Below are 27266 nucleotides of genomic sequence, written 5' to 3' on the forward strand. Positions count from 1 at the left end.
TTTCACAGCCATTTTTCATTACTAATGCTCATGTCGTTCCATCACCTTTGTAAATACATGAATATAGAAAAACATCACATGTAAACAACCAGCTTCAAATATTTGAAGATTCATTAAAATTGCACACATGATTTCTCGTAGGGAAAAACGAGTAAATGAGAGCTTGGAGAGAGTGAGAATGAGATGAATGCAGGAAATCTCTTTCATCAAGAAAGAGGAGCATTTGACAAACAAGATAAAAAATAGACATTTTTAAACTCATTACACATATAAACAGTGTTGCACAGAAAGATATTCACAGAGTCTTTGTGTTGTTCTTCAGGGAAATCATTGGCATGGCAATTTGCTACAGTTTCCTCTGTGTGCCTCTGTTCTCAGACCAGCCGTGAGAAACTGCAGTCGCACGAGAGTTTATCCCACAGTTCTTCCACATTCATCCCAACACGTCCGATGGTTTCAGACACAAATAAGACATAAGATGACACACATGCACACACACACACACTCACACACACCAATAAGTCAGCACAGCCAACTGAGGGGGAATTCACCAGAACGAGCCACAGGTTCAGGGATGATGTAAAGAATGACGGCCGTTGTGTGTCCCGTCTGTGAGTGTTGAGTCCTGCAGAAGACCATCAGGACAATCCCTTCCCTGTGTCAGCATCCGCTCAACACTTTAAAGCACTGGAAGCCCTCGCCCGCCCGTCTGTCAGAATGCTCTTCTCCATCTCTCATGAACAAACGTCTGGACGCAGTGATAGCGCAACAGCAACTGCACAGGCACATTTGATGAATAAAGGCCCGTTCACACTAAGAACGATGAATATGAAGATAACTATATTAGCGTCTACACCAGGGGTCAGCAACCTTTTGGTCAGGAAGTGCCTTTTTACTCTTTATGATTGTATGGCTATCCGATCTGAGAAAACTGACAGGTACACATGAACGGAGTTCACACATGCATCAGGCATTTCAATGTGTGTGGAATATTTCATAGGACTCAATATACTTCAGCTGAATATTTCCAAAATGTACAGCGTTGACTTTGTACAGCGGAAGATGTTGTAAGCTGTCCGTCAGTAACCGAGGGTGACCTAATGCTTTATCAGAGCTGACCGCTTTCATTCTCACATATTATTAACTATAATTCATAAACGACCCCTGGTCTGTTTATTACAAACACCTGCTGCAGTTTTGACGTCTGTCACTTTAAATGTTCCAGCTTGTTAAAGCAGGTTGGATTCTGATTGGCTGTCAATGTTTTCTCATTCATCAGCTGAAAGAGATTCCACTGATCCGGTTCGGTGTCGTTATCGCTGCAGTTGTGATGTAGACTCTTCTATTCTTTATATTTAGAATAATATTTTAGAACTATATCAATTTAAAACAAGCCAACTTTACTGAGGAATTAGACGTGTTTGTTCTGAAACTGGACTGCGGGTGATTTGCCAGATTTAGCAGGGTTTTGTGAGCTGAAATACTACATTCTGGGTTGTTTGGTGAATTACCCCTGAATGGCGTTGACTCTTCACCTGTTCTGGATATGGCAAGGCGGATAACAATAAAAACGTCATGCAGGATGGAGTATATAGCGTGTCGGGCCCTATACAGTACTCTCCATGACCCACTCGGAGCTGGGGCCTTTGCTGGCGCCGCTGTCCCCGTCCTCGTCGCACTGCAGAAGCATGCCGTTGACCGACAGGCTGCGTTTGGTCCAGATGCTGCTGATCCGCCGCGGATACGAGCACAGCTGCTGCGCCGGCGACCCCTTGAAGTCGCCCATGTCGAACGAATGGCTCCTCTTGGGTTTGGAGTCCAGAGGCAACATGAGCAACTTGCTAATGCGTGAGTCCAGTGTCCGGCCCAGCAGAGGCTCTTTGTCAGTAGGGTCCTCCGGGGCCGAAGCCACCGCGCTCGCCGGGTCCTTGGCCTGGCCCCGCAGCTCCAGCGACGTGAAGGCCCCCAGGAGCTGGTCCAAGTTGTTGCGGGGCTTAGGAGGTGCAGACCTCCAAATGTGGGCGAGGGCACTGTTGGGGCTGTAGGAAGTGGCATCTACTGAACCTGAGGAGGAAGAGGAGGAGGAGGAGGAGGAGGCGGACAAGCTGCTCTGGAGCGAACCAGTCTTGAATTCGACCACTTTGTCCTGCCGGGTCACTTTGGGCTTGGGTTTGGGCACCGGCAGAGGCACCCCGTTCTGCCCCAGCCGCCCTCCATTGGATTGAGAGTACGTTTCGCTGACATCGCTCAGCTTGCTGACGGGGGCTTCGCTGCTCCCTCCGCCGTCCCCGGCCTTGTAGCGCACCATCAGGATCACGATGAACACCAGCAGCGTGGCCACGATCACTCCGCCCACCACCAGGATCATGGTGCCGCCCAACAGCTGCCCGTGCAGAGACTGGCACTGCGAGTACTCGTCGCGGGTGAGGAACTGCACACACCCCACCACGTTAGTGGCCGTGAGCGTGGTGGCCGTGTCGTCCCAGGCTGCCAGCAAACACAGGTCGTAGCGGGTCCCGGACACCAGGCTGGTGACGAGGAAGGCCTTACTGGAGGGAGGAATCATCCTACGGACACACAACCACACACTCGTCAAACGTCAGAAGATCATGTGCCTGACTGATTTAACATGATATTAATAGGCTAGAATAGAATCAAACAACAAAAACACCATATCATTGAAGTGCACTTATGAAGCTCAGAGCTGGGAATTCATTATTACCACACGCCACACATTCAAGATGGAGACGCAACATGGACGTAGTTTTAACAAAACAAAAACCGTAAACCCAAATAACTACATCTGAGTTCAAAGTGATGAAAAATATTCATTTATATAAGATATTTTACATGGTATCTCAACTAAACGTGAGCCAAACCTTTCACTGATCTCGTTATATAGATTATACATGTCTATAGATCAGTGTGTCTGCCACATCCGCACAGCTCAGTGTCGCCTTTCCCGCTCGTAAACACGACCCCGTGTTTCATGTGTTAGGAACGGGGGATTACGACACTCCGACTCCGGCACATTATTCATTCAGCAGATGCTTTTTATGCAAAGCAGGGAAAGAGAAGAGGGAAATTCAGACACTACAAGCTCAATCTGCACTCGCATGTAAAATTACAGAGAAAAAAAACAGCCTGACATCTGATATATGACAGAAACGTGACAAAACACAACAGTTGGGGATCCAATTAGATCTGAATTTTGGTTTAAATGTGTCTGAAGTGTCAGATCAGATTTTTGTGACACTTGTCTGTTCTAACCCAGAGTTCAGTAGCGTCTGTATCAAGTGCATTATTTCTGCTCTTTTCCCATGACGTAGTCTACACATTATTTTCTGTTCTAATTGTTTGAATGATTTTTCTTTCGTGTGTATTATTTGATAGTTCATAGTTCTTGTCAGTCAGACGCTCTCTTCCTGTTCTTGACCAGAATAAGCCACAAACTGGGCCAGATGTCTAAAAATATTGCTTACCTGTCCACTAAACATGACTGGACAGCTCTTATTTGCATGCAAACTTCATTTGAGTTGGTCCCTGCCGACAGTAATTGCTTTCCTTCTTCACCCATCTGTGCTTCTGCATGAGCAGATGGCCTATCTGATATCAATGACATACCATATTTTAATAAAGAAAGGAAAAACACAGCAAGAGCGCGTGAAGTGTTGACCTCTGCAGACGTTTGACCTGTGGGTCGCAGTGAAAGGATGAAGGTACAGGCTCTTCTGAAGGACGGTCACTGACCACAGCAGCTCCAGCCGGACTCGCTGGGCTTCCCTTCCCTCGACTCTGATGCTCATCAGGTTCAGATGGAGTTCATTACAGCAGAAACACTGATACTGTAACTTCTCTGGTTTCCTGTAAGTATCAGCATGAGCTCATCCAGGCATTGCTCTCCTCCTTTCAGCTCTTCTTCTTCTCGTCCTCTCTTCTCTTCTGTTTCATTCGCTCACAGCTTGCAAAGAGCTCAGGTTTCAAATAGCCCATTCTTTGATTGTTTTCTAAATCAAATATAACATATTACAATATCACAAATGTAAAGCAATACATTTGTCTTGTTGTTATTTGAAGGCCACATTAAACTGTGCTGGAAACTATTTTTTCTTACCATGTTTTCATCATTACTTTTGCTAAATGTATATTATATTTGTTTTTTATTGTTTAGCTCTTGTCCCAGACCCAGACTTCTTCTCTTAAAGCATGACAATCCATTAAACACAATATGGTTTAATACATTATAACTATATGATCATCTAAATGAATGGAAAAGCATCACAGAATTCATCCAAACACAAGGTGTGTGTTCTTTGGCTCTTATGAGTGTGAGAGAGCAAACCGAGAGATCTCACCCTCGCGCTTCTGATAGAAATACTGCCCGTCTTGGCACTCTTGTGGAGTTGCAGCTGGTTTTGATACTGTAATATTGGCCACATGAGAGTTTATTTCTCAGTATGCTGTTGGAAACATTGCCCATTGATCTCTCACACCAGCACAGGCGTCTCTTCTCTGATGCAGACGCCCATGAGCCGAGCAGTTTCTTCAGATATTCATGAGTGAATGGCTTAAGTAATTTGATTTTCCCTCTGTCTGGATTCCCTTTCTGAAAGTGCACTCTATAATACACTATTACCTCATCACAGAGCAGAGGATTGACACACGATTCACTGCCGAGTCTCAGAACCGCCTTAGTGTGTGAATACAGAGAATAATGAGTAGACATAAAGAAAGGGAAGGGCGTGCTATATAAAATCACCCAGCACTTGACACAACTGATGAATAAACAGTATAAAGGATATTAACTCTTTCCCCGCCAGCATTAAAACATTTTTTGTTGATCATTTTCACAAAACTTTCATGGCCCCTAGAATATCTTGTTGTATGAATATCTGAATATGCAATATATCAAAAGGAAGAACAGATCCTCTGCTTTTAAACAACAACAACAAAAGTTTTTTTCTAGCTTTTTTTATCAACACTTGAATGTGGGTAAGTTTCTTAAAAAAAACATTTTGAGCAAAAAGCTGATAACATCTAATATATTTTGTCAAAGACTCATCCAGATGTGATTCAGAGGATGATCAAACACAGACGGAGTCAATCAACACCTCAAAGCTTCAGTCCTAGAGCTCGTCCTCGATCTCATTCATAACATTAGGCAGTTAAGATTCATATGATGTTTAAATGTTGATGATCGGGATATTTTACATGTGCATATGATTGCATATGACACCGCTCGTTTCTGCTTCTTCTTCCCTGTGTTTTGATCAGGAGATCCTGTACTCTTTCAGAAGATGTGTAATAGCGCCCCCTACCGTATAACAGTGAAAACACGGAAAGGCAGAAATTTCCAACAAATGGCGGGGAAAGAGTTAAACTGTTTTAGTTAGTACAGTAAAGTTAGTTGTATGAGCCACCACAGTCATCACAAATATAGAAAATAACACAAAGGGAACATAAAGTAGATCATTCTGTGTCAACTCAACCAGAGGTCCCGGCTAAACATTTAGATTTTGATCTTTCCTTTCCTGGTAAAAGACATGCATGAATGAAGAAGAATGCAAAAATATATAATAATAATTTGATTTTGATATAATTTGATATAACTTGATTGCTAAAGTCAACAGTTTTTTCTAACAGATCTAATAAATCTCTGTTATATAAAAATTTGTTTATAAAAATAATTGTATAACATTTAAATGAGGATGCTGCCATCTTTCTAAAGTCATTTTTATCCACATGTAACTTTTGCTCCAAATGTAAGATGACAATTGTCATTTTGACCGACTTCTACAAAATACTGGATTACTCAAATATTCATCTACAGCATTTCATATTTTGACCTTCATCACTATTTATGTTTGTCTTTCTTCAGAATTTTTTTTTTTAATTTGAGCTGGGGAAGTTTCCAAAGTGTGGTTGATTTGCATGTGTCTTGCGTAAGAACACTTTAGCCGGAGCTACTTCTCTCTGTTTCTGTAAATAAGCATCACGCCGGTACTGTGCTCCTCCACAGCAGGTGGCGTCCCGCTCATGCTAAAATAATCCCAATATAAACAATTATTATAGGCATACCATAGTGATTCAGGATAAGACAAATGCACGGTTTGGAAGATGGATTCATGTTGTACTCGCTCATTATTTAAATTTTGAACAAACAAATGTCATAGGGCACCTTTAAAGTTACTGAAACTTGGCAACACAATACTAACAGGAACTGTTAATAAAACATGGACACTGATCCTAATGAGCAGAATGAACATCATACCTGCATGCAAATCCTTCCCAGCTAACACACAACATACTAGTTACATAATCTATTGGTACTTTTTGGTAATTTCTTACTATTTGACAACATAACAACGATGTTGCAGGCTTGTAATTTACTTTGCTCTTTATATATAGTGAAGTGATACACAGCACGCGCCTCCATGAGCCCAGTGTAATGTCTGACAGGACAGTTAAGGGGATTTTTCTGAGATGATAGACTTTTTATTTATTTAGAATAATGAATCTATCATAGCCTGACAACATCTCATCTGACCTCAGATACTGAATCAGGACAACACGTTTCAACCAACAAGTACTTGGTAGCCCAGGAAATGTGAAAGAAGACATTCTGCTTCGTACCTGTAGATTAGGACCTCATCATCGGAGCAGTTGTACTGTAGCTGGTACATTTTGACTTTGGGAGCGGTCTTGCTGACGGACCAACTGACCAAGGCAGACACAGCGGTCACCTCAGACACGGACACGGCTTTCTCTGGCTGGCTTTTGGGAGCACCTTTACTGGTCCTTGAGCTGCCTGTAATGTCTGACAGACGGGACTTGGGTTGTGATGCCTGGCCTGTGCCATTGCTAATGTGGGGTAGCTGAATAATTGACAGCTCCACTGAAGCAGTCGATTCCCCAGCCAGGTTGGCTGCAATGCAGGTGAAGGTCCCATAGTCCTTTGATGTGGTTATTAGGATCTGCAGGGTCCCATTTCGGAACACCACTGTGCGGGAAGAGTTGCCCAGCAATCGATCGTCAGGGGTCACCCAATGGATAGTTGGGGTGGGATCTCCGATGGCTTCGCACCGGAGACTGGCGGTCTGCCCCTCCAGAACAAGCATCCTGTGGGTGTGTTGAGTAATCAGTGGCTGCTCACACAAAAACTCATCCTCCCGAATATTCCAGAAGTAGCGACCCTTCAAGCCAGGAGGCGAGGCGCAAGTCTCCAGGTCGTCATCTCGCTCCAGACGCCGGAACCAAAGCAATTCACAGTTGCAGTGAAGCGGGTTCCCTCCTATGCTGAGGGACAGCTGAGGGGCGAACGGTGTGGCCATCACCTCTGAATCCTGCGCTCTGGCAAAGATGGGATCTGGCGGAAGCTTCTGGAGCCGGTTAGAGGTGAGGTCCAAGCGGGCCAGCCTCTCCAGATCCACAAAGGTCCCCTCGGGAATGTAGTCCAACAAATTATGGTCCAGGCTCAGCTGGTGCAGGTTGATCATCTGCCGGACTGAATGCCAGGGCAGAGCCTGAAGGTTGTTGTAGGACAAGTCCAGATCCTCAAGTGATCCGGCAACGTCTTCAAACGCCCTCTCAGAGATGTGCCCCAGTTGGTTGTTATTGAGGATGAGATGCTGCAGGCTGACCAGCCCTCGCAGGTCATCAGGGCCCAACTCCACTAAACGGTTGTTATCCATATGAAGAGAACGGAGGGTCTCCAGGTCCCCAAAGGAAAAGGGCTGAATGTAGCTGATTGTGTTGCGTGAGAGCGTAAGGTCCACCAAGTCTGTCATGTTGGCAAAGTCCTGCTGTGTGATTCGAAGGATGTAGTTTCCCCCCAACCGGAGCTCCACGGTGCTGCGATCTATATCAGATGGCACGAAGAGCAGGCCTTTAGCCGGGCACAGGGTCCCGAGCGAATCCGACAGGTTCTGGCACATACAGTACTTGGGGCACGCACGGGCCATCATTACAGCCATACCCAGGACCAGCATCTGACAGAGCATGTGGTCCATGGTAGATTCACACGGAGGGACCTGCAGGACAACAATACACAAGCAGCAATCAGTGTCATCAAATAGAGGATCATTACTGATGTCATTCAGTGTCTTTGAATCAGGTTACAGTGACAGATGTGAGCAAGCAAATTTTAGGAATTTTAGAGGAATTTTTAAATTCTTTGAGAGAAGTGGAAAGAAAAAAAACATGCTTTTGAATCTTTAAACAAGTGGTAGGAAGTTGGGAAGGCTCAAATCAAACCTTTTGTCAATAATATACTTTTTTCTTCTGTTATGTTAAAACAGGCCATAAAAAAGTTTGAGGAGGCAATGAGACAGATTGAAATTATGAGTTGAGTTCCTTGCTGCAAGAAAAGTATAAGGAGCCTGGTGAGGTCAAGATATATTCAATCAAAAGACATGGATGCCTCAAGTACTTTTTTCTTCTACTTGGAAAAAACGAATGTTTTGATGTCTGAGATGGCCAGATGGGCATGTAACAACAGATGGACGGGAAATTAGGAAATGTGCCACAGCTTTTTATTCAGAATTGTTTGGCAAGAAGCAATGTGATGAGGAATGTGTTGAACTCTTAGAGGGTCTTCCTAAGTGTAGTGGAGCCGAACAGCTGAGCTGGATAAAGAAAGAAGCTTGGAGGAACTCACGATAGCTGTTAATCAGCTGACTTCAGGGCGCGCACCTGGACTTTTTGGGGGATTATAGAGCCTGATGTGCATGAGGTCCTGGTGAGCTCTTTTACTGCCAACCTCCTGCAGAACAGCTGTTTTAACACTATTCCAACAAAGGAGAGAGAGCGATTGATTTATCTTCACGTATAGTGACTTTTAGATTGAATACTGCACACAGATTTTCATATGGAAAGGGGTTAAGATGGCATGAAACTGCAGAGCTGGGAGGCTGGGTTACAGCAAGCAACTCTTTCTGTTAAAAACTGAAGACGTTGATTTGGGAGGTTTAACATCTTTTTATGAATCAGTTCTACAGGCATGGCAGATTTTGAAGGTATCAAGAGATTCAGCTGCCTTGCCTGGTTGTGGCTCTTTGAAGATCCACTTGTTAATAATGATTTCTTTTGTGTGAGGTCTTTAAAGTCAGCCAGTCTACGTTCAGCACGGAGAGAGGCAGGATGTACAGAGTTAGGCCATCTCTTTAAAGCCATGCACTCCATCCCTAACTGAATTGGGGCAATTGGCAAATATAAGATCAGAAAGATTGATTAAAAAATAGTGAGTCACTGCCACAGTCACTGGAGGAGTTAGTTCGTGATTGTGATGTGATTGGTCAATGTGAATACATTTGGTTGGGTGTGAATACATTTCCCCATTTCTTTCAGTTTCCCCAATGGTGGGAGAGGGGCTGGGTTCAGAGAAGAGTTTCCTTTCATTTTCAAATGTACAGCTGGGTTCTTTTGAAGAAATCGACTTATATTCTGTGTGAAGGTGTTCCATATGAGATCTCTGGACGGAATGAAAACATCAAGGCTGTGTGTTTTTATTGTTGGCCCAGATCAGTCGGTGAAAGGATGTTGGAGATCTTTGTATAAACTGCCAATTGATAAACGGACGTGAGATTTTCAATGGAGAATAATACATGGGTCTATAACCACTAACAAACATGTAGCCCATTTAGATCCCAGTCAAGGGGTGGACTGTTCGTTTTGTACCCAAAATGAAACTTTGGTGCATTTGTTTTGTGGATGTTGTTGGTTAGGGGTGTTATTTAATTTATTACAACAGTGGTGTTTGATTTGGGGAGAATGTTTTTATTTTCCTTTGTTTGTTTTTGGACCAAAGTATTCTGTAAAGAAAAAACTCATTTTATATCTTTGGAGTGGCTAAACTTCTACGTGTATAGCTTTCAAGAAAATTATTCAGAATAAAGGGTCAAAAGAGGGTTATGTTTTTTTAGGACTATTAGCAGCTCGTCTTAAAATTGAATATGCTTATCACAAGTTGACTAACAATTTACAGTCTTCTTGTTTCTTGTTTTTTTTTTTACTTTTAGTTTTCATATGCACAATAAGCAGAATAATTGCAGACAAAAAAAGGTTAGAGGCCTGAAAGTGTCAGAATGCCAGTCACGTCCGACCCATATCAACACGTTATGGCAATGAAGTCATAGACAGCCTGACGGCCGATAAAAATGAGAAGTAAATTACTTTTGAGTGATTTGTTACAAAAGTGCGCATCAAGTATGCTAAACACGGAAGCTGGAACGTGTGTGTGACGCGCTAGAACAGACCTCATTGGTTCTCCAGAGTCATGCGTGCACATTTGAGCTTTTAACGACGGTTGTCAAACCCACTTGAAGCTGCATAGCGCCACCTACTGCACGACACCTGTGTGACAGCTGACATAAAATAATGGATCGGGACGTCCCTAATAATGTGCGTTACATGTGTGTACTGTAGGATGCAGGATGCCATGAAAGAGATAAGTCCGTGAGATTTACACGTCTCGTGTCTGGGACAGCTCTATGGCTTCAACAGCAAGGTCATGTCTGCCATTCACAACACAACGGAGATCATCCGTGAAGAGCATGTAAGTTGGCAACGAGACATATTGCTTGAATAACAATTAAAAGAACATCCCCATCGGTTCTCTTAACTCAAATAACATGACACAATTTGTAACTGCTAAGTCCAGTTTTGCTGTTACATGTAAGCCAAGAGAGCTGGTAATTACGGTTGTTACAGTTGACTGACTGTAAGTTTAACTCGGACAATGTGACTGAATAAGATGTATTTCTTTAATAGTCTGACAGTTTGACAGCATGAGACGTATCATCTCTCCCCTGCCCGTTACTTTGAAAAAGTATACATATTTCTAAATTATGACTCATCATAGACGCTAACCACAAAGCTAGCTAATGCCATGGCTATCAGTGGAAGACCGCTAACATTAATGCACCTTGGAAATCACAACAAACTTATTCTGCCTACATAAAGTAATGATTACTGTATTTATAACTAGTATATTTGTAGTTCCAGTGTAGATCGTAAGTTAAGCACGTGAGGAGTGAACGAAAGTGCGTTTCTGATTTCGTTCAGACGCAGCATTAACGAGTCACATAATGGATTTACTGCATCATCAGTAGTAGATTTTAGAAGGCAGGAAGCAAATGATGATTGAAAATGGTTTGTTGTAGCTTGATAGATAGAATTAAAAGAGTGCATGTAAAGGGATAAGCAAGTTGACATTGTAATTATAAGGTAGCTCATATTTACTGTATATAGTTTATATTTTGCTGTTGTTATTTATCAGAACTTCTAGAACTTAACTGAATATTTTTTTTCCAGTCTTGCTCAAAGTTATATTTATGAAGCTTACCACATCTATTAATACTGGTAACTTTGATTTTTTGTTTTGTTTTTGTTATTGTGTTTTCGTCCAAACGACTTTAAGTTTCATATCTTAAGTTTGTATTTTTATACATTTTATTTATCAGAACTTTAATATATTTTTATGTTCCTCTGTTCTGTTGTGACAATAAAACAAACAAGTTTATTTTTAAATTGCATTATCAAATTATTTTAGAGAGGCTGAGGGACCATGAGTAACTACAAATAACTAATGTAAGGGAAATCTGTTTAAGTTTTTTTTTTACGCGTTTCTGTTTTTTATTTATTTATTTAATTTATATATATATATATCGGCTGATATATCGGAATATCGGATTTTTAAATCACCAAATATTTGTATCGTATCGGCCTTAAAAATCCTTTATCGGTTGGGCTCTATTTTCTGCTGAGCTGCAGAAATCGGCTCAAAGGCAGCGCGGGCCGCTCTCGCATGCAGTGTGAACGCAGAAACCTGTGGACGTGGCAGACAGGATGTGTGAAGTGTCTGAACAAACATTTGGAGAACTGATTTCATCCTAAAGGTAACATCAACTACAAGCTACATTTGTTGTTAAAACAAACATTCTTGTGTTACGCAGCACATTTGAGAAGAAGCAAGTATGGTTGAGCTTCTTATTATGTTTGTTTACCAGTGTTGTCTGTATAATGTGTTTCACACACTCTGTATAATGTGTTTCACACACTCTGTATAATGTGTTTCACACACTCTGTATAATGTGTTTCACACACTCTGTATTATGTGTTTCACACACTCTGTATAATGTGTTTCACACACTCTGTATAATGTGTTTCACACACTCTGTATAATGTGTTTCACACACTCTGTATAATGTGTTTCACACACTCTGTATTATGTGTTTCACACACTCTGTATTATGTGTTTCACACACTCTGTATAATGTGTTTCACACACTCTTTATTATGTGTTTCACACACTCTGTATAATGTGTTTCACACACTCTTTATTATGTGTTTCACACACTCTGTATAATGTGTTTCACACACTCTTTATTATGTGTTTCACACACTCTGTATAATGTGTTTCACACACTCTGTATTATGTGTTTCACACACTCTGTATTATGTGTTTCACACACTCTGTGTGGCTCTAGGTTTGGGAGGTATTGAGTATCTTTACATTGATGGGTGGTCTGGGGCAATGGCTTCTGGTGAACCAGCGTGAAGCCTACTAACATTATCATTATGGGTTGTTTTTACTTCACTGGAGGCTTATTGCACATTATCTCATTAACATGCGCTAGATGTGAAACATTTGTCCTTGCACAGGCCTCATCACCTTCAGACCATGACACAGAGACACTGGGCGGAGGATTTCCCCAATTAAAGTCTGAAAAACAGAGGACGCTTGATACTTCAGTTAATGAGCTGGTCCTAAGTGCGGTCAATAGTGCAAACTGTACTACAAATCTCATGCTTAGCAAAAGAAAGAAGATAAAATAGAAGAAAGAAGGAGGAAAAACAGACTGTTTGGAGTCTGGCCATGACTATTGCTGACAATTAATGCCTATAGAAATAATTGTGAATAATGGTTGAATTGTTTTGTTCATGTTACATACAAGGCAAGTTTAATACACAAACACCTCAAGAAATCCAAAGAATGTGCCGGACCTGCACAGGACAAACAAGAGACTCAAGAACAACCATCACAACACATGGAAACAGTCGTCGATTACATATGAAGTAGGTACATAAGGGTACATTTTTGAATGGGTTCATTTTTATAAATTCAGTTTTTATTTTGTCTTGTGGACTATATGTAAAAATCTGTTAGCTAATTCAGGACAGTACTAAATAAAAAATAACATGCAACGTTTATGATCCCTCATAAAACCATGGACCTGCGCCCAGACATGACCAACGCATGACCCTGAAGAGTCTGAGAGACTGTGATTATCCTCCTCCTGAAACTGCCTCATCGTCACGGCATCCTCAATAAACCCGTCTCCGGCGTGATGACTCCCATCTTTCGAATATTTAAATCTATTATGACCTCTGGACCTGTAAAGTTTCCAGAATAATAATCATACGCTGTTTGTTAATTGGCCAGAGGAGAACTGCCCCCCCGACTGAGCCTGGTTTCTCCAAGGTTTATTTTCCTCCATTCTGCTCCTGATGGGGTTTGGTTTTCTTGCCACTGTTGCCTCTGGCTTGGCGTGCTCAGTTGGGGACACTACATGTTCAACTAAATATCCAAATAAATCTAATTAGTAAAGAACTGCAGCACACGCATGTTAATCTGTTTCAATCCACCAATATTCAGATCACCTCTCAATAGAAGTAACACTAAAATATGTGAACAAAAAGCACATTTTAGGATTATGTGATCCATATACAGCTCCTGCTGCAGTATTTCAATCACTAGAAACAGCAGGACATTCTAAAACGCCTAACGTGAAAAACTCTTAAAGTGCCTTAATGTACTAAAACAGTGGTATCAGAAGATCAGATTCAGTATACAACTTATTGATGATGCATACCCTACAGGCGAGCAGATGAGCCGAGAATATGAACACAACACGCTCCGCGGTTCAATGGATCAAGCGTTTTCTTATTCATGGTTTTTTATGGAGAAGCGCTTCATGAGAAACTGTGTTGTGTTTATATCCAGGGTTCATCTGCTCGCCTGTACATAGTGATGCGTCATTATTAAGTGTACTAAATTTGTCTTTTAGTATCACTGTACACACACTACTCAACACCCTAAACCCTAGCTAACTTAGCAAGAATTAATCTTGCAAATAACCAAGTGGAATAAAACTGAAATTGAACAAGAATGATGTTTAATTCATTTGTCATTGCCAGATAGGCATGTTTAAAACATCAGCACATTTTGGGCTAGCGCGAGTGAGTGCTGTGTAATCGACTGTACAGGGCTGGCCTTCAAACGAGATCAGCCCAGATAGTGTTGCTGAGACGCTGCTGTGCATGTCTTTAATTATTGAAATGATCAGCCCTCGGGGTCTGCCTGGGGATGAGGCCTGACACAATAAAAGCCGTTTGACACATTAGCCTTCGGAATGATTTCACGTCTGCCTGAATTTAAGACGCCGTCCCCTCAGGACACTGACAGAATGAGGGGGCTTTTATAAATCGACCCGACGGTCGGGCAGGTGACACTGTCTTCTGGTGTTCCTGGAGGGTGGTACCATTAAACCTCTTTTCTGCAGCATTACACCATAACGGACGCTAATCTCATCTCAGTCCCTGCGGAATTCATGCAAATTCAACCAATCGCCACATTAAGGCAGCTTGTACTTTTGTCTTATTTCCACAAAACACTAACCAGAGGAATTATTTGCTAATCAAAATCCATAATTCCAAATGTCCTTTCATCGCAAAATGAACATCGATGGACTGGCCATACAGAGTTTCAGGACTTTATAAAGAAAAGCTCAGATATGAGGTAGGCCCATTTAAGCAACATTTCCTGCAAATATCAGCCGTTTTTGAGCCATTTTGGGCCACAGAAAAAACCCTAACCCTAATCAGAAAAGGTCTGTGAAATCCTGATGGGACTGTTATCTGTTAGCAGTAACAAATGACCTTTTGTAACCCAGGTAACAATCGGCTGATTCATGTGTATAAGGAGAAAACATGTGACACTTCTCTTTTTTGCTCTCTCTCTCTCTCTCTCTCTCTCTCTCTCTCTCTCTCTTTCTCTCTTTCTTTCTCTCTTTCTCTCTTTCTCTCTTTCTCTCTCTCTCTCTCTCTTTCTCTACCTTCTTCACTTTCAGTCAAATCATGAAGCCACACACAGAAACCTTGACTAACATGATAAGTGGGCTTATATGCTCCAGGAGTGTAGGATAAGCCCCTTTAAACTCTATCTCTTCATAACCACGTTACCACCAGCAGAGTGTCTGAAATCGCACACAGCACCTTTAATGTGCGGGTAACAGAAAGTCCCGAGCAGCTTTATAGCCCAGCAGGATCTCACAGGGCTTGTGAAAACCCACCAATAATCTTTATTTAATGTGATTAGTGTCGGTGACAGTAGGAGCACAATTACTGAATTCACAAAAGTAAACAGTCATAAGTATCACTGACTGATCATAATACTAATAATGATTCAGAGACTGCATGACTCAACACAATAACAAAACCTGAAGCTCTGAAGTAACAGTATGTCAGTAACGTTATTAAATGATTAGAAGCAGTGTTTGAAGTGGGTGGATACACACCATACACAGTGCCGGCACTTCTATATTTCCATCTGTAGCGTACTCTCACTTTTTCTTGCATACCGGTGCTGTGCCAAATTTCGACCCCCTGCAAAATATTGCCCCCCCTAGTTGAGTACACTGCCTGATTGCCTAATCCTAACTCTGCCCCTAATCATAACTCCGCCCCTAATCATAACCCCACCCCTAATCATAACCACACCCCTAATCATAGCCACGCCCTAACAATAACACCACCCCTAACCATAAGCCCGCCCCTAATCATAACTCCGCCCCTAACCATAACCCCACCCCTAATCATAACCACACCCCTAATCATAGCCACGCCCTAACAATAACACCACCCCTAACCATAAGCCCGCCCCTAATCATAACTCCGCCCCTAACCATAACCCCACCCCTAATCATAACCACACCCCTAATCATAGCCACGCCCTAACAATAACACCACCCCTAACCATAAGCCCGCCCCTAATCATAGATTCTAGGGGGTAATAATTTGGCGATGTCGGAATTCAGCCCAACACCGGCACTTCTCACATGTTGCCGGTATTATAAGCCGTATGAACTGAAGGGATCAATTATTTGTGCAATATGACTGTGACGGAAGCCCAATTGTTTCATTTTGCAAGAGTGGCGCGCGAATCACCGCAGGCGCGTTCATCAACTCGCTCCAAAAGTGTGATGCGATTTGATCTTGTCACTGATGATAAAATGTGCAGCTCATTTGAATTCTATTGAGAATGTAGTAAACGGAGAAAGTCGAACAAAACCTGGCCACAGAAACCTCCTCCTGCTCCAACATTACTGCCCTAACCTACTCATGACCACCTTTAGTTATCACACCCTACTGCATTTATTGTGTTACATTCATTTTGTTAATATTGTGTTAATTTATTTTTTTAATTTTGACTAACTTGTATAATAGATAGTCACTAAAGATTTATATTACAACTGGTTGTTGCTATATTTTCTAAATATGAAGGTTGCTATTTTTCATAAATGCTATAGATAAAAAAAGAAAGAAATGTTACTTTTCATAAGGCCAAGTGCAAGTTAGGATCAAGAGCTTTAAAGTCTGGAACTTCTTGAATTATTGGTTTCTACTAATAATGACAGATATTAGGAAAAACCTGGCTTTCAGATTTTCAAAGGGATGACAGGAAATGAACATGTTCAGAAAGAACATTTTAAGTAAAGATAGTTTGACTTCCCATGTCACTTTGTAAGCAAGTAACTGTTAACTAGGCTATTACTTTAGTGCTGTTATGTTATCAACCAATGTCGCATGTGCGGATGAGACCACAAAAGACTATTTTGCAAAAACAAACGAACACAAATAAACAGATAAATCTCATGAGGGCGCATATGCTCTGCTTAGAAACATGATCTGAGCAGTTCCTGTGAAGATCAAGGGGAATTTAAAAGGCATTGTTTGGTCCTCGAAGAGTCTCATGGAAGCCGAGTGTTGCCGTTTGAGCTGATGGAGATCTGCAGCCACAGACCAGCATGGCATTATGGATGCATGTTGTATGGGATGGAGAAAAATATGGTACAAAAAGAACAAAATAAAATATCAGACTGAGAGAGAAAAGAGCTGCAGCAGCAATGAGAAAAATAATGTGGCGTTTGAACATTCAGTCATGTAAATGTATTCTATAGCCGACCTCAAAAATAAAATTATAACCTTGAAAATTAGCTCAATTTGGGCCCTTTAAAGGAGATACAATACTAAAACCGACACTGTTGTGATGAACAGCACATTCCCTCTCTGCCTTTTGATTGGATATTGGTGGACTAACACAAAGAAACTGTCCAAATCCATCAGATAAAGAGGCTAACCCAACAGCCAGACACCTCTTAGAGGACAGGAAGGAGAGTTCTGGTCCCAAAACCTGGCAAGGACTGGACTTCTGATTGGTCAACATGCAATTTCACCCATCTAGAGACTAACTGAGAGTAACTTTGGCCTGTGACCGCCATAAAAAAGCAAAAAGACACACAGAGACATTTGCATCCAGGTTAATCTCAGGAAAGCAAACCTCCACTTCCTGATTTTAGGACCGTCTGGTGCCCCAGGAGATCAGCATCCCACAGATCCTGCTTACTCGACCGCGTAAAGCGTAAATATCACTTCACCAAACCACGTCATAAATGATCAGTATAATAACTGGTCATCTGATGTACTCATAACCACACCTTAAGTGACACGTGACCCAAAAACCACAGCGTCACCAATCAGTTCATAACTGGGTAAAATCACTCGTGTCACAATGACAATCATTTGCGTATTTGTGAACTTTAAAAAACATTCAAACAACATAAAAAGGCATGTTCTGACTCAGATGAGCAGAGGATCAAGGGCAGAGAAAGAAAATGAAGTGAGTCAAAGAGCGGCTCGATGGAGTTTGTTCTTCCTCCTACAGAAGGAAGGCGTAGGCAGAGCAAACAAAGCGGCCTGTGCACGAGCTGAAGAGTGTTAATGAACTATGAATAGACTCACGAATGTGTGCTCCATTATCATGTGAGCAGAGCCAGACACAGAGCTGTTGCTAAGAGGTGGAAACCATCCCAGTGGCCTCACTTTCACTCTAATAATAGAGCATTTCTGTTTGCTGAGCTGCGCCATCATTTCGTCCCCCCTCTCGTCTTAAAGGGAACGAACCCTAACACGTATGAAATCAGAGTTTGATATACAATATGAGACCTGCAGACCTCTGTCCGTTAGCATTCCCATTGATCCCAGGACAACAGGAAACAGAGGCTGAGTATGTGCTAAAGGGCAGGATTCATGGACACTTCTGAAAGCAGAGGGAAGCTTTTCCTCCAGACACAGCGTCTACGGCAGGCCCGGGATCAGCCTAATCCTTGGAGTATGTGAAAAATCTGCATTGTAAATGAATTATCAGTGCATGAATATTTCAAATCCACACCACAGAGAGGGAGAGATGCTTTCATAGCGGATGCCTTTTTGGACGCAGAGGTCAGAAAATAAACTAATCCACTTCCATCTCTCTCGCTCTGGACGTCACACTAAAAGCTCCTCTTCTGAAAGCACAATCAATTGGCAATTTCTCTGCAAAGGAAGCGACACAGCACTTTAATACTGAACGGATCAGTTCAGCTTCCTGCTGATGAAATTTTCCCGAGGATCGGCTTTAGTCTCAGAGTCAGAGAAGCCAAAGACGCCCGGTCCAAGCGCTGACCATAAACAGGAGAGCGGAGCGGCTCCGTTCATCCCTCTAGATTGGACTGAAGCGATCCGTAAGGATGGCAGATTGAGGTTGAGCTGCGGTCACTGTGGGATGAGCTCTGCCATCCTAATCTATTATCACTTACAGTCACACTGAGAGATTAAAACAGCGAGGTTCTCCACCGTGTCCAACAACGCGGCCTCCAACAGTGCGAGATCCAGCAGATAATCGCCACTGCTGCTGGGAAACACTTCCCAAACAAAGCGGCCGCGCTAAAAATAACACTGTGTCCTGACAGGGAGTCCTGAGGTAAGCATTTCTCTCCAGAAGCAGAGACCAGACGACAGACTAAATGTCAAGCATTACAGCTGCTATTGCCTGCAAAGTTCAACACTAGAGGAGACCCAAAAGAAAGCCTGAGAGCCGTTATTTAGTGGGATAAATCCTGTCCTTACAGCTCAAAAACACCCATTTTGTACAAAACAGCAGCTGCAAACGTATGCGCCTAAAGTGCTATTGTCCCACTGACGTCCATTGTCACTGTCCTGTACAATTTTTTGACATGCCATCTGCCACAAATGTTGTTGAAAGAGCATAACATCAGATTATTTTCATATACCATATATTAAAGCATGTTCTCCTATTCCCTTAATCCCTCATGTGCAAATATAAATGCTCCAGGAAGTGTTTATCAGCTCTGCAGAGACGTAATGTTTATGTGCTGAGCACCTGAGGTCTGATTTGATGTAAGTTCAAAAGCAATCAGAATAAAAGTGCCCTGTTTTTATTTGATTTATTTCAGCCATTTTGACCAGGTGGCCTGAAGCATTACTGCGCTATGTGCCAAGCAAAATGACTGAAGCGATGTAACGTATCAGAGTCAGCGGAGACAAGACATCATGCATTTGGCGTTTGATGTCATGAAATGTTGTAAAGCTTTGCTAGTGGGTTTCTAACCTGTATCGCGCTGCTGCTCTGCCATAGGGTCCTTACGTGGAGAGGCCCGTCAAGGGTCAAGGGTCACGATCGTCCCGTCGCCAGCTGACAGCTGATGACACACCTGAAGAGAGGAGAGGAGGAGAGGAGAGAAGAGGAGATGGGAGAGGAGAGGATGAGAGGAGAGGAGAGGATGAGGAGATGGGAGAGGAGAGGATGAGGAGATGGGAGAGGAGAGGATGAGAGGAGGAGGAGAGGAGAGGAAGAGGAGAGGATGAGGAGATGGGAGAGGAGAGGAGATAAATACAGTAAGTCCTGATGTTATTCAGACTGATGCTCATTTAAACAAACCTCAGGACTGTCTGACCGCATGTCACTCATCACCAATGACTCTCTCTTCACACAGTCTGCCGTATTGGAGGGTTCGTTTTTTGATTAAATGGATTTGGGGAAGATCAGGCCACAAGCAGCCGTGTTTGGCTAGATGTGATTTCCTGTGAATGTGGACTAATCTCACACAGTGCAATGAAAGCTAAAGATGACTGGCAATAATAGAAGAGATGAGGAGTGAGTTTCTCTGGCCTGAGGCTGGACAGTCTCCGTGAGAGCCAGCGGACGCATGGATGAAATCAAACCGAGCTCAGTGTTCACAAGTCACCTTCATTCCTACAGCTTTCACAGCACAGGTGGTGTCAGAGCAGCTGTACAGTGAGGACAGGAGGTTAATGAAGAGATCTGTACATCAGCTCTAGAGTAAAGTTATTATCCAGCTGAAGGAAGCTTGTGATTGATTCATTTCTGAGTGGACCTGAGCGTTAGTCTTTCCATCCGCAGGGGAACTTTCAACACTTCCATAAATTGAACAGGGAAGGCGGAGGCCGAAAGTTTACTTGATAAAGTTTTAAATATGAATATTTTTCTTCCACAAACACATTGATTCGCTTCAGAAGGCCTTTATTAACACCCCAGAGCCGCGTGGAGCAGTTATATGACACACAGATGCAAACTATTAATCCAATTCTAATGCTTTGATTAGCCTGGACTTTTGTAATATAACTCAGATTTTATTTGTCTGAAAGAAGAATGTCATACACACCTCGGATGACTTGAGGGTGAGTAAATTATGGGCTAATTTTCATTTTTGGGTGAACTAACCGTTTAAGAAATAAACATGAATCTGTGAGAACAGTGACATCATGTGTTTAGTCTATAGGCAAGAGCGCTTGAGTATGTGTGTGTGCAGGTGTGTATTCTTTCCCTGGTGTTCGGGACATGACATTGTGGGAAAAACTGCTTTCATGTCCCACCAATATCAGGATCAAACCCTAACCCATGTAAGGCCAGGCAAGTTTATTTAGAGAGCACATTTCATCCAGAATGGTAATTCAAAGTGTTTTACACAGAAAATGTATTTAAATATTCGTAAGAAATAAAAAATATAACCTGAATCCCTAAGTTCAGGCTACCCCTAAGTAAGTAAGTACACTGTTCAGTTAGGCTACTCGTGTTTCCAGCTAACAGTCAACATCATGGGAAACACCGCAAGACTCGCTCAGAGGTGAATCTGAAGAGTTTGAGAAGCAGCTCAACTTCCTCTCATCGGGGTGCAAAAACACCTCACGGACCTGCTGTTTACCAGCTGATGTACACTTTCTGAAGGACAGGGATGTAGAAAGATCCCTCAGGACAGAGCAGGATAAAGCAGAGAGAAGTGTTGAAGAGAAACCCCAGTAAAGAGCTCAGGCCTAGTCCACATGTACACAGGTATTTTTATAACCAGAGTTTATCCTCCTCTGTTTTTAAAAACAATCGCGTCCACACAAGCACAGTTTAAAAAAAATCTCTGTCCACATGAAAACGCAAAACCACGCTGTGATTGGCTGCCTGATTTCCACATGGGTCCCATCCACGGCACTGATGAACTGAGGGATGCCATGGGTCAGTGAAACCCTTCTACAGGTTCCTTTACTGGACTCAGTGACAGGTAACTGTACACACAGGGGCAGGGCCCAAGTGGACTGTAATCGCTTCACACACTTGTCACTTTGTATTATTGAATCATGGCGCCTCTGTTCTGCAATACAATGAGATAACTGCGCATGTATCTGTATACATGTGATAAGCACTGTTAGCAGAGTTATTAAAAGCTACGTCCGCCATTGCATTGACTCGACTCATGTAGCTAAATAAAAGAGATAATGGCACACAACCTGACGTCAAACAAAGGAGAGAACGGCACACACTTCAAATTAACAAGCCGAAATCTCCGGTTTCACCGTCCACACGACAACGCTGTAACCGGAGTTTCTAAAAATCTTCACCCTGGCCGGAGTTTTCAAAAAAGTCCGGTTTCAGTAACCGGACACTGCGTTTGCGTGTGGACGAACAGCCAAACCGCGTAGAAAAAGCTGCGGTTTTGAAAATACCCAAAAATGTTGGTGTGGACAGGGTCTCAGTCCAGCTGCATCAGGAACACACTCCAGAAGCCTTCATTGCCATTCAGTCTGCGTGTGTTATGAGGGGGATTTGGTGTGATTAATGCCAAGCACACAGGGGTTCATTGTTCTATGATGAATTTGATTTCAGGGATTTTCATGTGTAAACAGGGTTTAGCGGCACTCGGTGCATCCAGGTGGGAAAATAAAAGCTTCTTATGCAGCACCTCGGAGACACAGACAGCTGATACGAGTTAGAGGATATTTACTGGGGTCAGATGCTTCAACTCCTGAAGACGTGCATCAGTTAGAAAGCTTCATCGCCACACGAGCTCGTATCCTCACACAGCTCGGCCACCCTTAGGTCTGTAATTGGTCGACATTCTGCTGGTAGATCAGTGCAGAAGAGACAAACGAAGGGAACGGTGTGAAAGGAGAGATGGGGAGAAACACTGCCCGAACCCTTCAGGCCCCTGGGAATATATTAGAGAGCGTTTGATCAGGAACCGGCAACAAAGCAGATTCTATGAAGCAAACAAGATGAAGAGTAGAAGTCAAATGGAATGAAATTCATCTGTCATTTCCAGCACAAACGACTCATATTGCCACCATACACACGACATATGGAGTAATTCCAGAAACACTGGTTATTCAAATCATCATCTTTCAGATAACACTGAATGAATTCATTACATTTAATAAATGACTTTCATTTAAAGGATCATGGTGGAAGAACACTTCATTTCCACAAATTTTCTAATTTACTCAAAATAGTCAATAGGTTCAAATATTGCTGTAAATATTTATATGCGATTGAAAAATCAGTTGATGAAACTGAGCAAGGCTACAGAACATGAATATGGGTTAGGGTTAGTGGGCAGGTGTGAATCACAGGTGCTTCATAGACCAGGACATAAGGCCGAAACCAGTGCAAGCAGGCTTTTGACCTTCTTTTGACTCTTCTTATATTGAAGAGACCTTTCTGAAGGATGTTACTCATGGCCCTCTTCAGCAGAACTGAGACTCGAGTGTCTGTAGATGTTTAAGCGGCTGTTGTGTCAGCCTTGGTTTATTGTTATTGCACTGAAACTCATGTCAAACCGTGACCTGGGGCCTGTACCATGAAGCCGGTTTAGCTGCTGGCCATATATGTTTAAGCTTAGTTTGTGCCAATCCTGGGTTTTGGGTACCATTAAAGTGGTTTGGCTTTTAGCTGTGTTCATCTCCATAGTAACTTACGCTCCACAGCTAACCTGCTCCAGGGCAGGTTATGTTCTGGATATGAGTTCTCAAACTGAAATTAGACCAATCAGCTGTGAGCAAAGTGACACACCTCTGATGCAATAAAGTCACTCCCCCTGTTTCTACTCCACATTAAAGGGCACTACATAGCAAATGGTTTTTAAAAACTAAAGTGTCTGGCTTTTAACAATGCTTATTTATTATAATAATAATTTTGAATGACTTGGATATCATTTAAGTAATTATTATACCCTTAATCAATTACACATTAATAATTTTAGTTTATCAATCATTAATAGGCACATAGTTAAAATTAATATAAATAGCCTATACAAAGGTCATACAAATAAGCTTTAAAATCAATAAATAAAGCTATACAAATGACTACGTGTGAGTTTAAATGTTCAATTCTCTCTATATATCAACTAAACTAACTTCATAACTTTTACTTGCACTGACTAAGTAAGATTTTTCTTAAAGTTGTCCACTTTCATTGACAGCTCTTTTCTTCTTCCTGTGTAAATTTGTTTAAATTCTTAATATTTTAAATCATGTAATATTCTACAGAAGAGAGAAATTAATCTTGCTGCTTCTCTCGTGAGAAGTGAATCTCAGTTTGACTGATCCACAGCCTGTGATTGGCTGTTCACTGCTGATGTCACAGCTAAACTCCTAAACTCAGGATCAAAGCCTGAGTTGACAGAGAAAGCTGATGATCAGCATCATGGGACCAAAAAGCGTGAATAGATTGGTTTGGTTTTGTCAACTCGAAACTAATCCTGTAACCCTGAGTTTGTTAAACTAGCATCATGGTACAGGTCCCTGGCCATCCACGCTCGCTCAGCTCCTCATCTTGATTTTTCGTCCACACAGAGACGTGTTTAGCTCTATACGTGGAAATGTTGTATCGTATCAGCGTTTCGTCCAGACGGATCCGGTGTTTTGAGAGCCTGAAACCGGTATTTTTTTAAACCCGGTCCCAGAGTGGATAAATCTGACACTAACACCCTTGTGTTTTCGTGCATACAGCCAATCCGTATATTTTGTGAAACGGTGATGTCATCACACCACGTCTCGCACATGCTCCAAGTCTTCTTCTCTGTTTTTAGTGCATCTCTGTGGCAGAATTACAGCGCCACACACTGGTGAGGGGATAGGGAAAGCTCTGGCTTCGTGTGGATGTGGCCTGAGAGCTTGTCCCAGTAACGGCTGCTTGCAGATACATTTATCAAATGTTGTTTGCCATCACCGCCTTCTTCACGTTACTTCTAATACATGCATCTCAAAACTTCAACATCACAACTTCTACTTGAAAACCTGCTCCGTCAGTCGTGCTCAGGAGGGCCATCTGAGGCCAGCCCGCGCTCCGAGAAGAAATGACCTCACATATGGCTCTTTCTGATGAGACCAGCCCGAAAAGGGGAAATCTGTGGCGATTTGCCTCAGCACAAGCAGATTAGACCGCATTAAAGCAATGCTTCACTCCAAAACCTAAATCTGTCATTATTTACTCCTGTACCGCTTTCCATGTCATCTGAGGTCATATGAATCCTTGTATAAGAAACTGAGTGAAATATGAAATATTATTCTCTGAGGAACTGAGTGGAAGGGAAGATCAGTGAATAATGGCCTAAATTTGCATCTGGGTTACACTTTATTTGGATAGCCCACTCATTCTACTATCTATAAGTAACTTTGCAACTAACTCTCATTAGAGTATTAGTAGACTGTTAGGTTCGGGTTAGTACATTAAGTTCAGTGGCGCAAAAAGTGGGTATGCGCTATATGCGGCGCAGCACCTTGGGGGCGCCAAAGCGATGGTATGAAAAAAAAATGTTGCTGGTATTTTCTATATTTAGCTGCTGTTGTGCGTTTCTAAATAATTTCTGTATTTCCTCAATATTATATAACATTTTAGAGGACTAACAGGCTAGAGTAGGCCCTTATAAGATTCCATAATATAATTTTGGATAATAATGGCGAGTGGGCGCGCCTAGCGCCGGTGGCAAGCCAAAGTGTTCATATACGCTTGGGCACTGACATGTCAAAAGCGTGCGATTTGACAGCAAAACGCGCGTCCTTGACATGTGATTTACCACAAAAACGTGCGTTCTTAACATACACTTTGGGGTCAAGGAAAACGCACGTATCCGATGCGTGTTTTTATATCAAATCGCACGTCCTCGACGCGTGATTTGCTATTTAAAAAATGCGCGTTTCCGTGACCCCAGTGCACATGTTAAGGACGCGCGCTATGAGTCGGACAAAACACACGTTATTATTAACGTGTAGGCTAAACAGGTAAACCAAACAGGCAGTGCAAACTTGTGTTTGAATTATCCAAACAGACTAAAGAACTTGCTCTTTCCTTGGTGTTCTCAAAATTGCATGCTTACTTTTTAGGGCACACCTCTTATAAAGTAACGTTACATATTGTTGACCATCTTTTTAAGTAATACACTATTTACCACGATACACTATGGCTGTTATAAGAATGAAATGAAATCAGTCTCAACAAAATCCATCTTACCATTTATCAAAATCCACTTCCTCTGTAATTACAATTGCCTAAATAATGTAATGAGATTTTTAGATTTATGTTCTAAATATAATATTTTAATTATAGAAATATGAAATTATTCCAGGCCTATGAAACTATAAAACTGCCAGTATATTTGGTGGTGTGAGTGGATTCTAGAATCATTCAACTAATTTGTTCTAACCTGTTCAAAAACGGTGAATTATTCGAGAACAAAACCTATACTTTGTTTGAATCTATTTTTGTTGGAAAAAATGTCCACTTGTTGTTTATTGAACTGTTATATAAAATTAATATCGCATTTTGCAATCGTGCTGATATAAGCTACTCTGGAAAATAGCACTCTTGCTCGTGATATTGCTTAACTCATAATTTCCTCTTTAATTACTTTCAAACGAATGTTTATTTTTATGTTTGTTATTAGCCTATTTTTAATGAAAATACAACAACAATACAATAGTACAGTAAAAAACTTGCATATATTAAACTTTTGTTAAAAAACGAATAAGACGGATAACATAAAATAGCTATACCCGAATTATAACGAATAAATAAAAGATATTTGGAAATTCCCCTTTAAAACGGGGAACCCTCAGTTTGAGGTTTGTGGGGTTCTTTGGAGCTTGACAGTTGTGATCCTTCAAGAAATGTCCTTTTGTGTAAGGAAATGATGGTCTTTTGTGTGTATTTTTCCTCCAGGGTGGAGAGCGGTAGATGAGCAGCGGAGGCAGAGCCAGATAAATCAGGACAGATCCCTGTTGGGCTGGGCATGATTCCCAGAGATAACCCTCATGACCTGATGGGATGCTCAGGTTCTTTGACAGCGCAAACACACTTCAGATCCTGCAGTCATGGCCGTTCCCTTTATAGGATCTGCTCAACAGACGCTGAGACCTCCTGCTGAAGCGCTGGACTTCACTGAGGCCAGAACATTAATGAAAGATCGTCTTCATGTTGATGTCAGGTTAAAATGTCTATATTCGAAAAAGTGAAAGAGCATTTTCTACTTTCTGCCATCACTAATTAATTTCACACGGCCCTGTGGTGTGATAACTGGATTTGCTGTATAAAATTGTATGATAGCTCACGAAAGCTTCATCTACAATAATAATAATAATTAGAGCAAGGTGTTTTATTTGGAGTTTATTGTGTCTCACTGTGGGCGATCTCGAGGTATTGGACCCTTTGGTTGACTTGCATCTACACCAATGAGAAACAGTTCTGCAGTTTAACAGAAACCCGTCTGTGTGGACCGATCCTGTCTGAAGGCTGAGCTGTGTCTACTAACACCAATGAGAAGCAGTTCTGCAGTTTAACAGAAACCCGTCTGTGTGGACCGATCCTG

The 27266-nt window shown here is 42.0% G+C and overlaps 1 protein-coding gene across 1 annotated transcript in view; it reads right to left on the minus strand.

The window, feature by feature from the left end:
* lrfn2b (leucine rich repeat and fibronectin type III domain containing 2b) overlaps window positions 1-27266 on the minus strand; it is a 95390-nt gene continuing 68124 nt past the window's right edge. The window contains exons 2-4 of the mRNA XM_079830817.1: window positions 19727-19829; window positions 6634-8030; window positions 1-2567 (exon numbers count right to left, since the gene is read on the minus strand). Of these exons, the coding sequence (XP_079686943.1) occupies window positions 1607-2567; window positions 6634-8009 (2337 nt within the window). The 5' untranslated portion in view covers window positions 8010-8030; window positions 19727-19829 and the 3' untranslated portion in view covers window positions 1-1606. The remainder of the gene's footprint in view (window positions 2568-6633; window positions 8031-19726; window positions 19830-27266) is intronic.

This window comes from Gobio gobio, assembly GCF_949357685.1.
Source record: "Gobio gobio genome assembly, chromosome: 12".
In the NCBI taxonomy this organism is placed as follows: Eukaryota; Metazoa; Chordata; class Actinopteri; order Cypriniformes; family Gobionidae; genus Gobio; species Gobio gobio.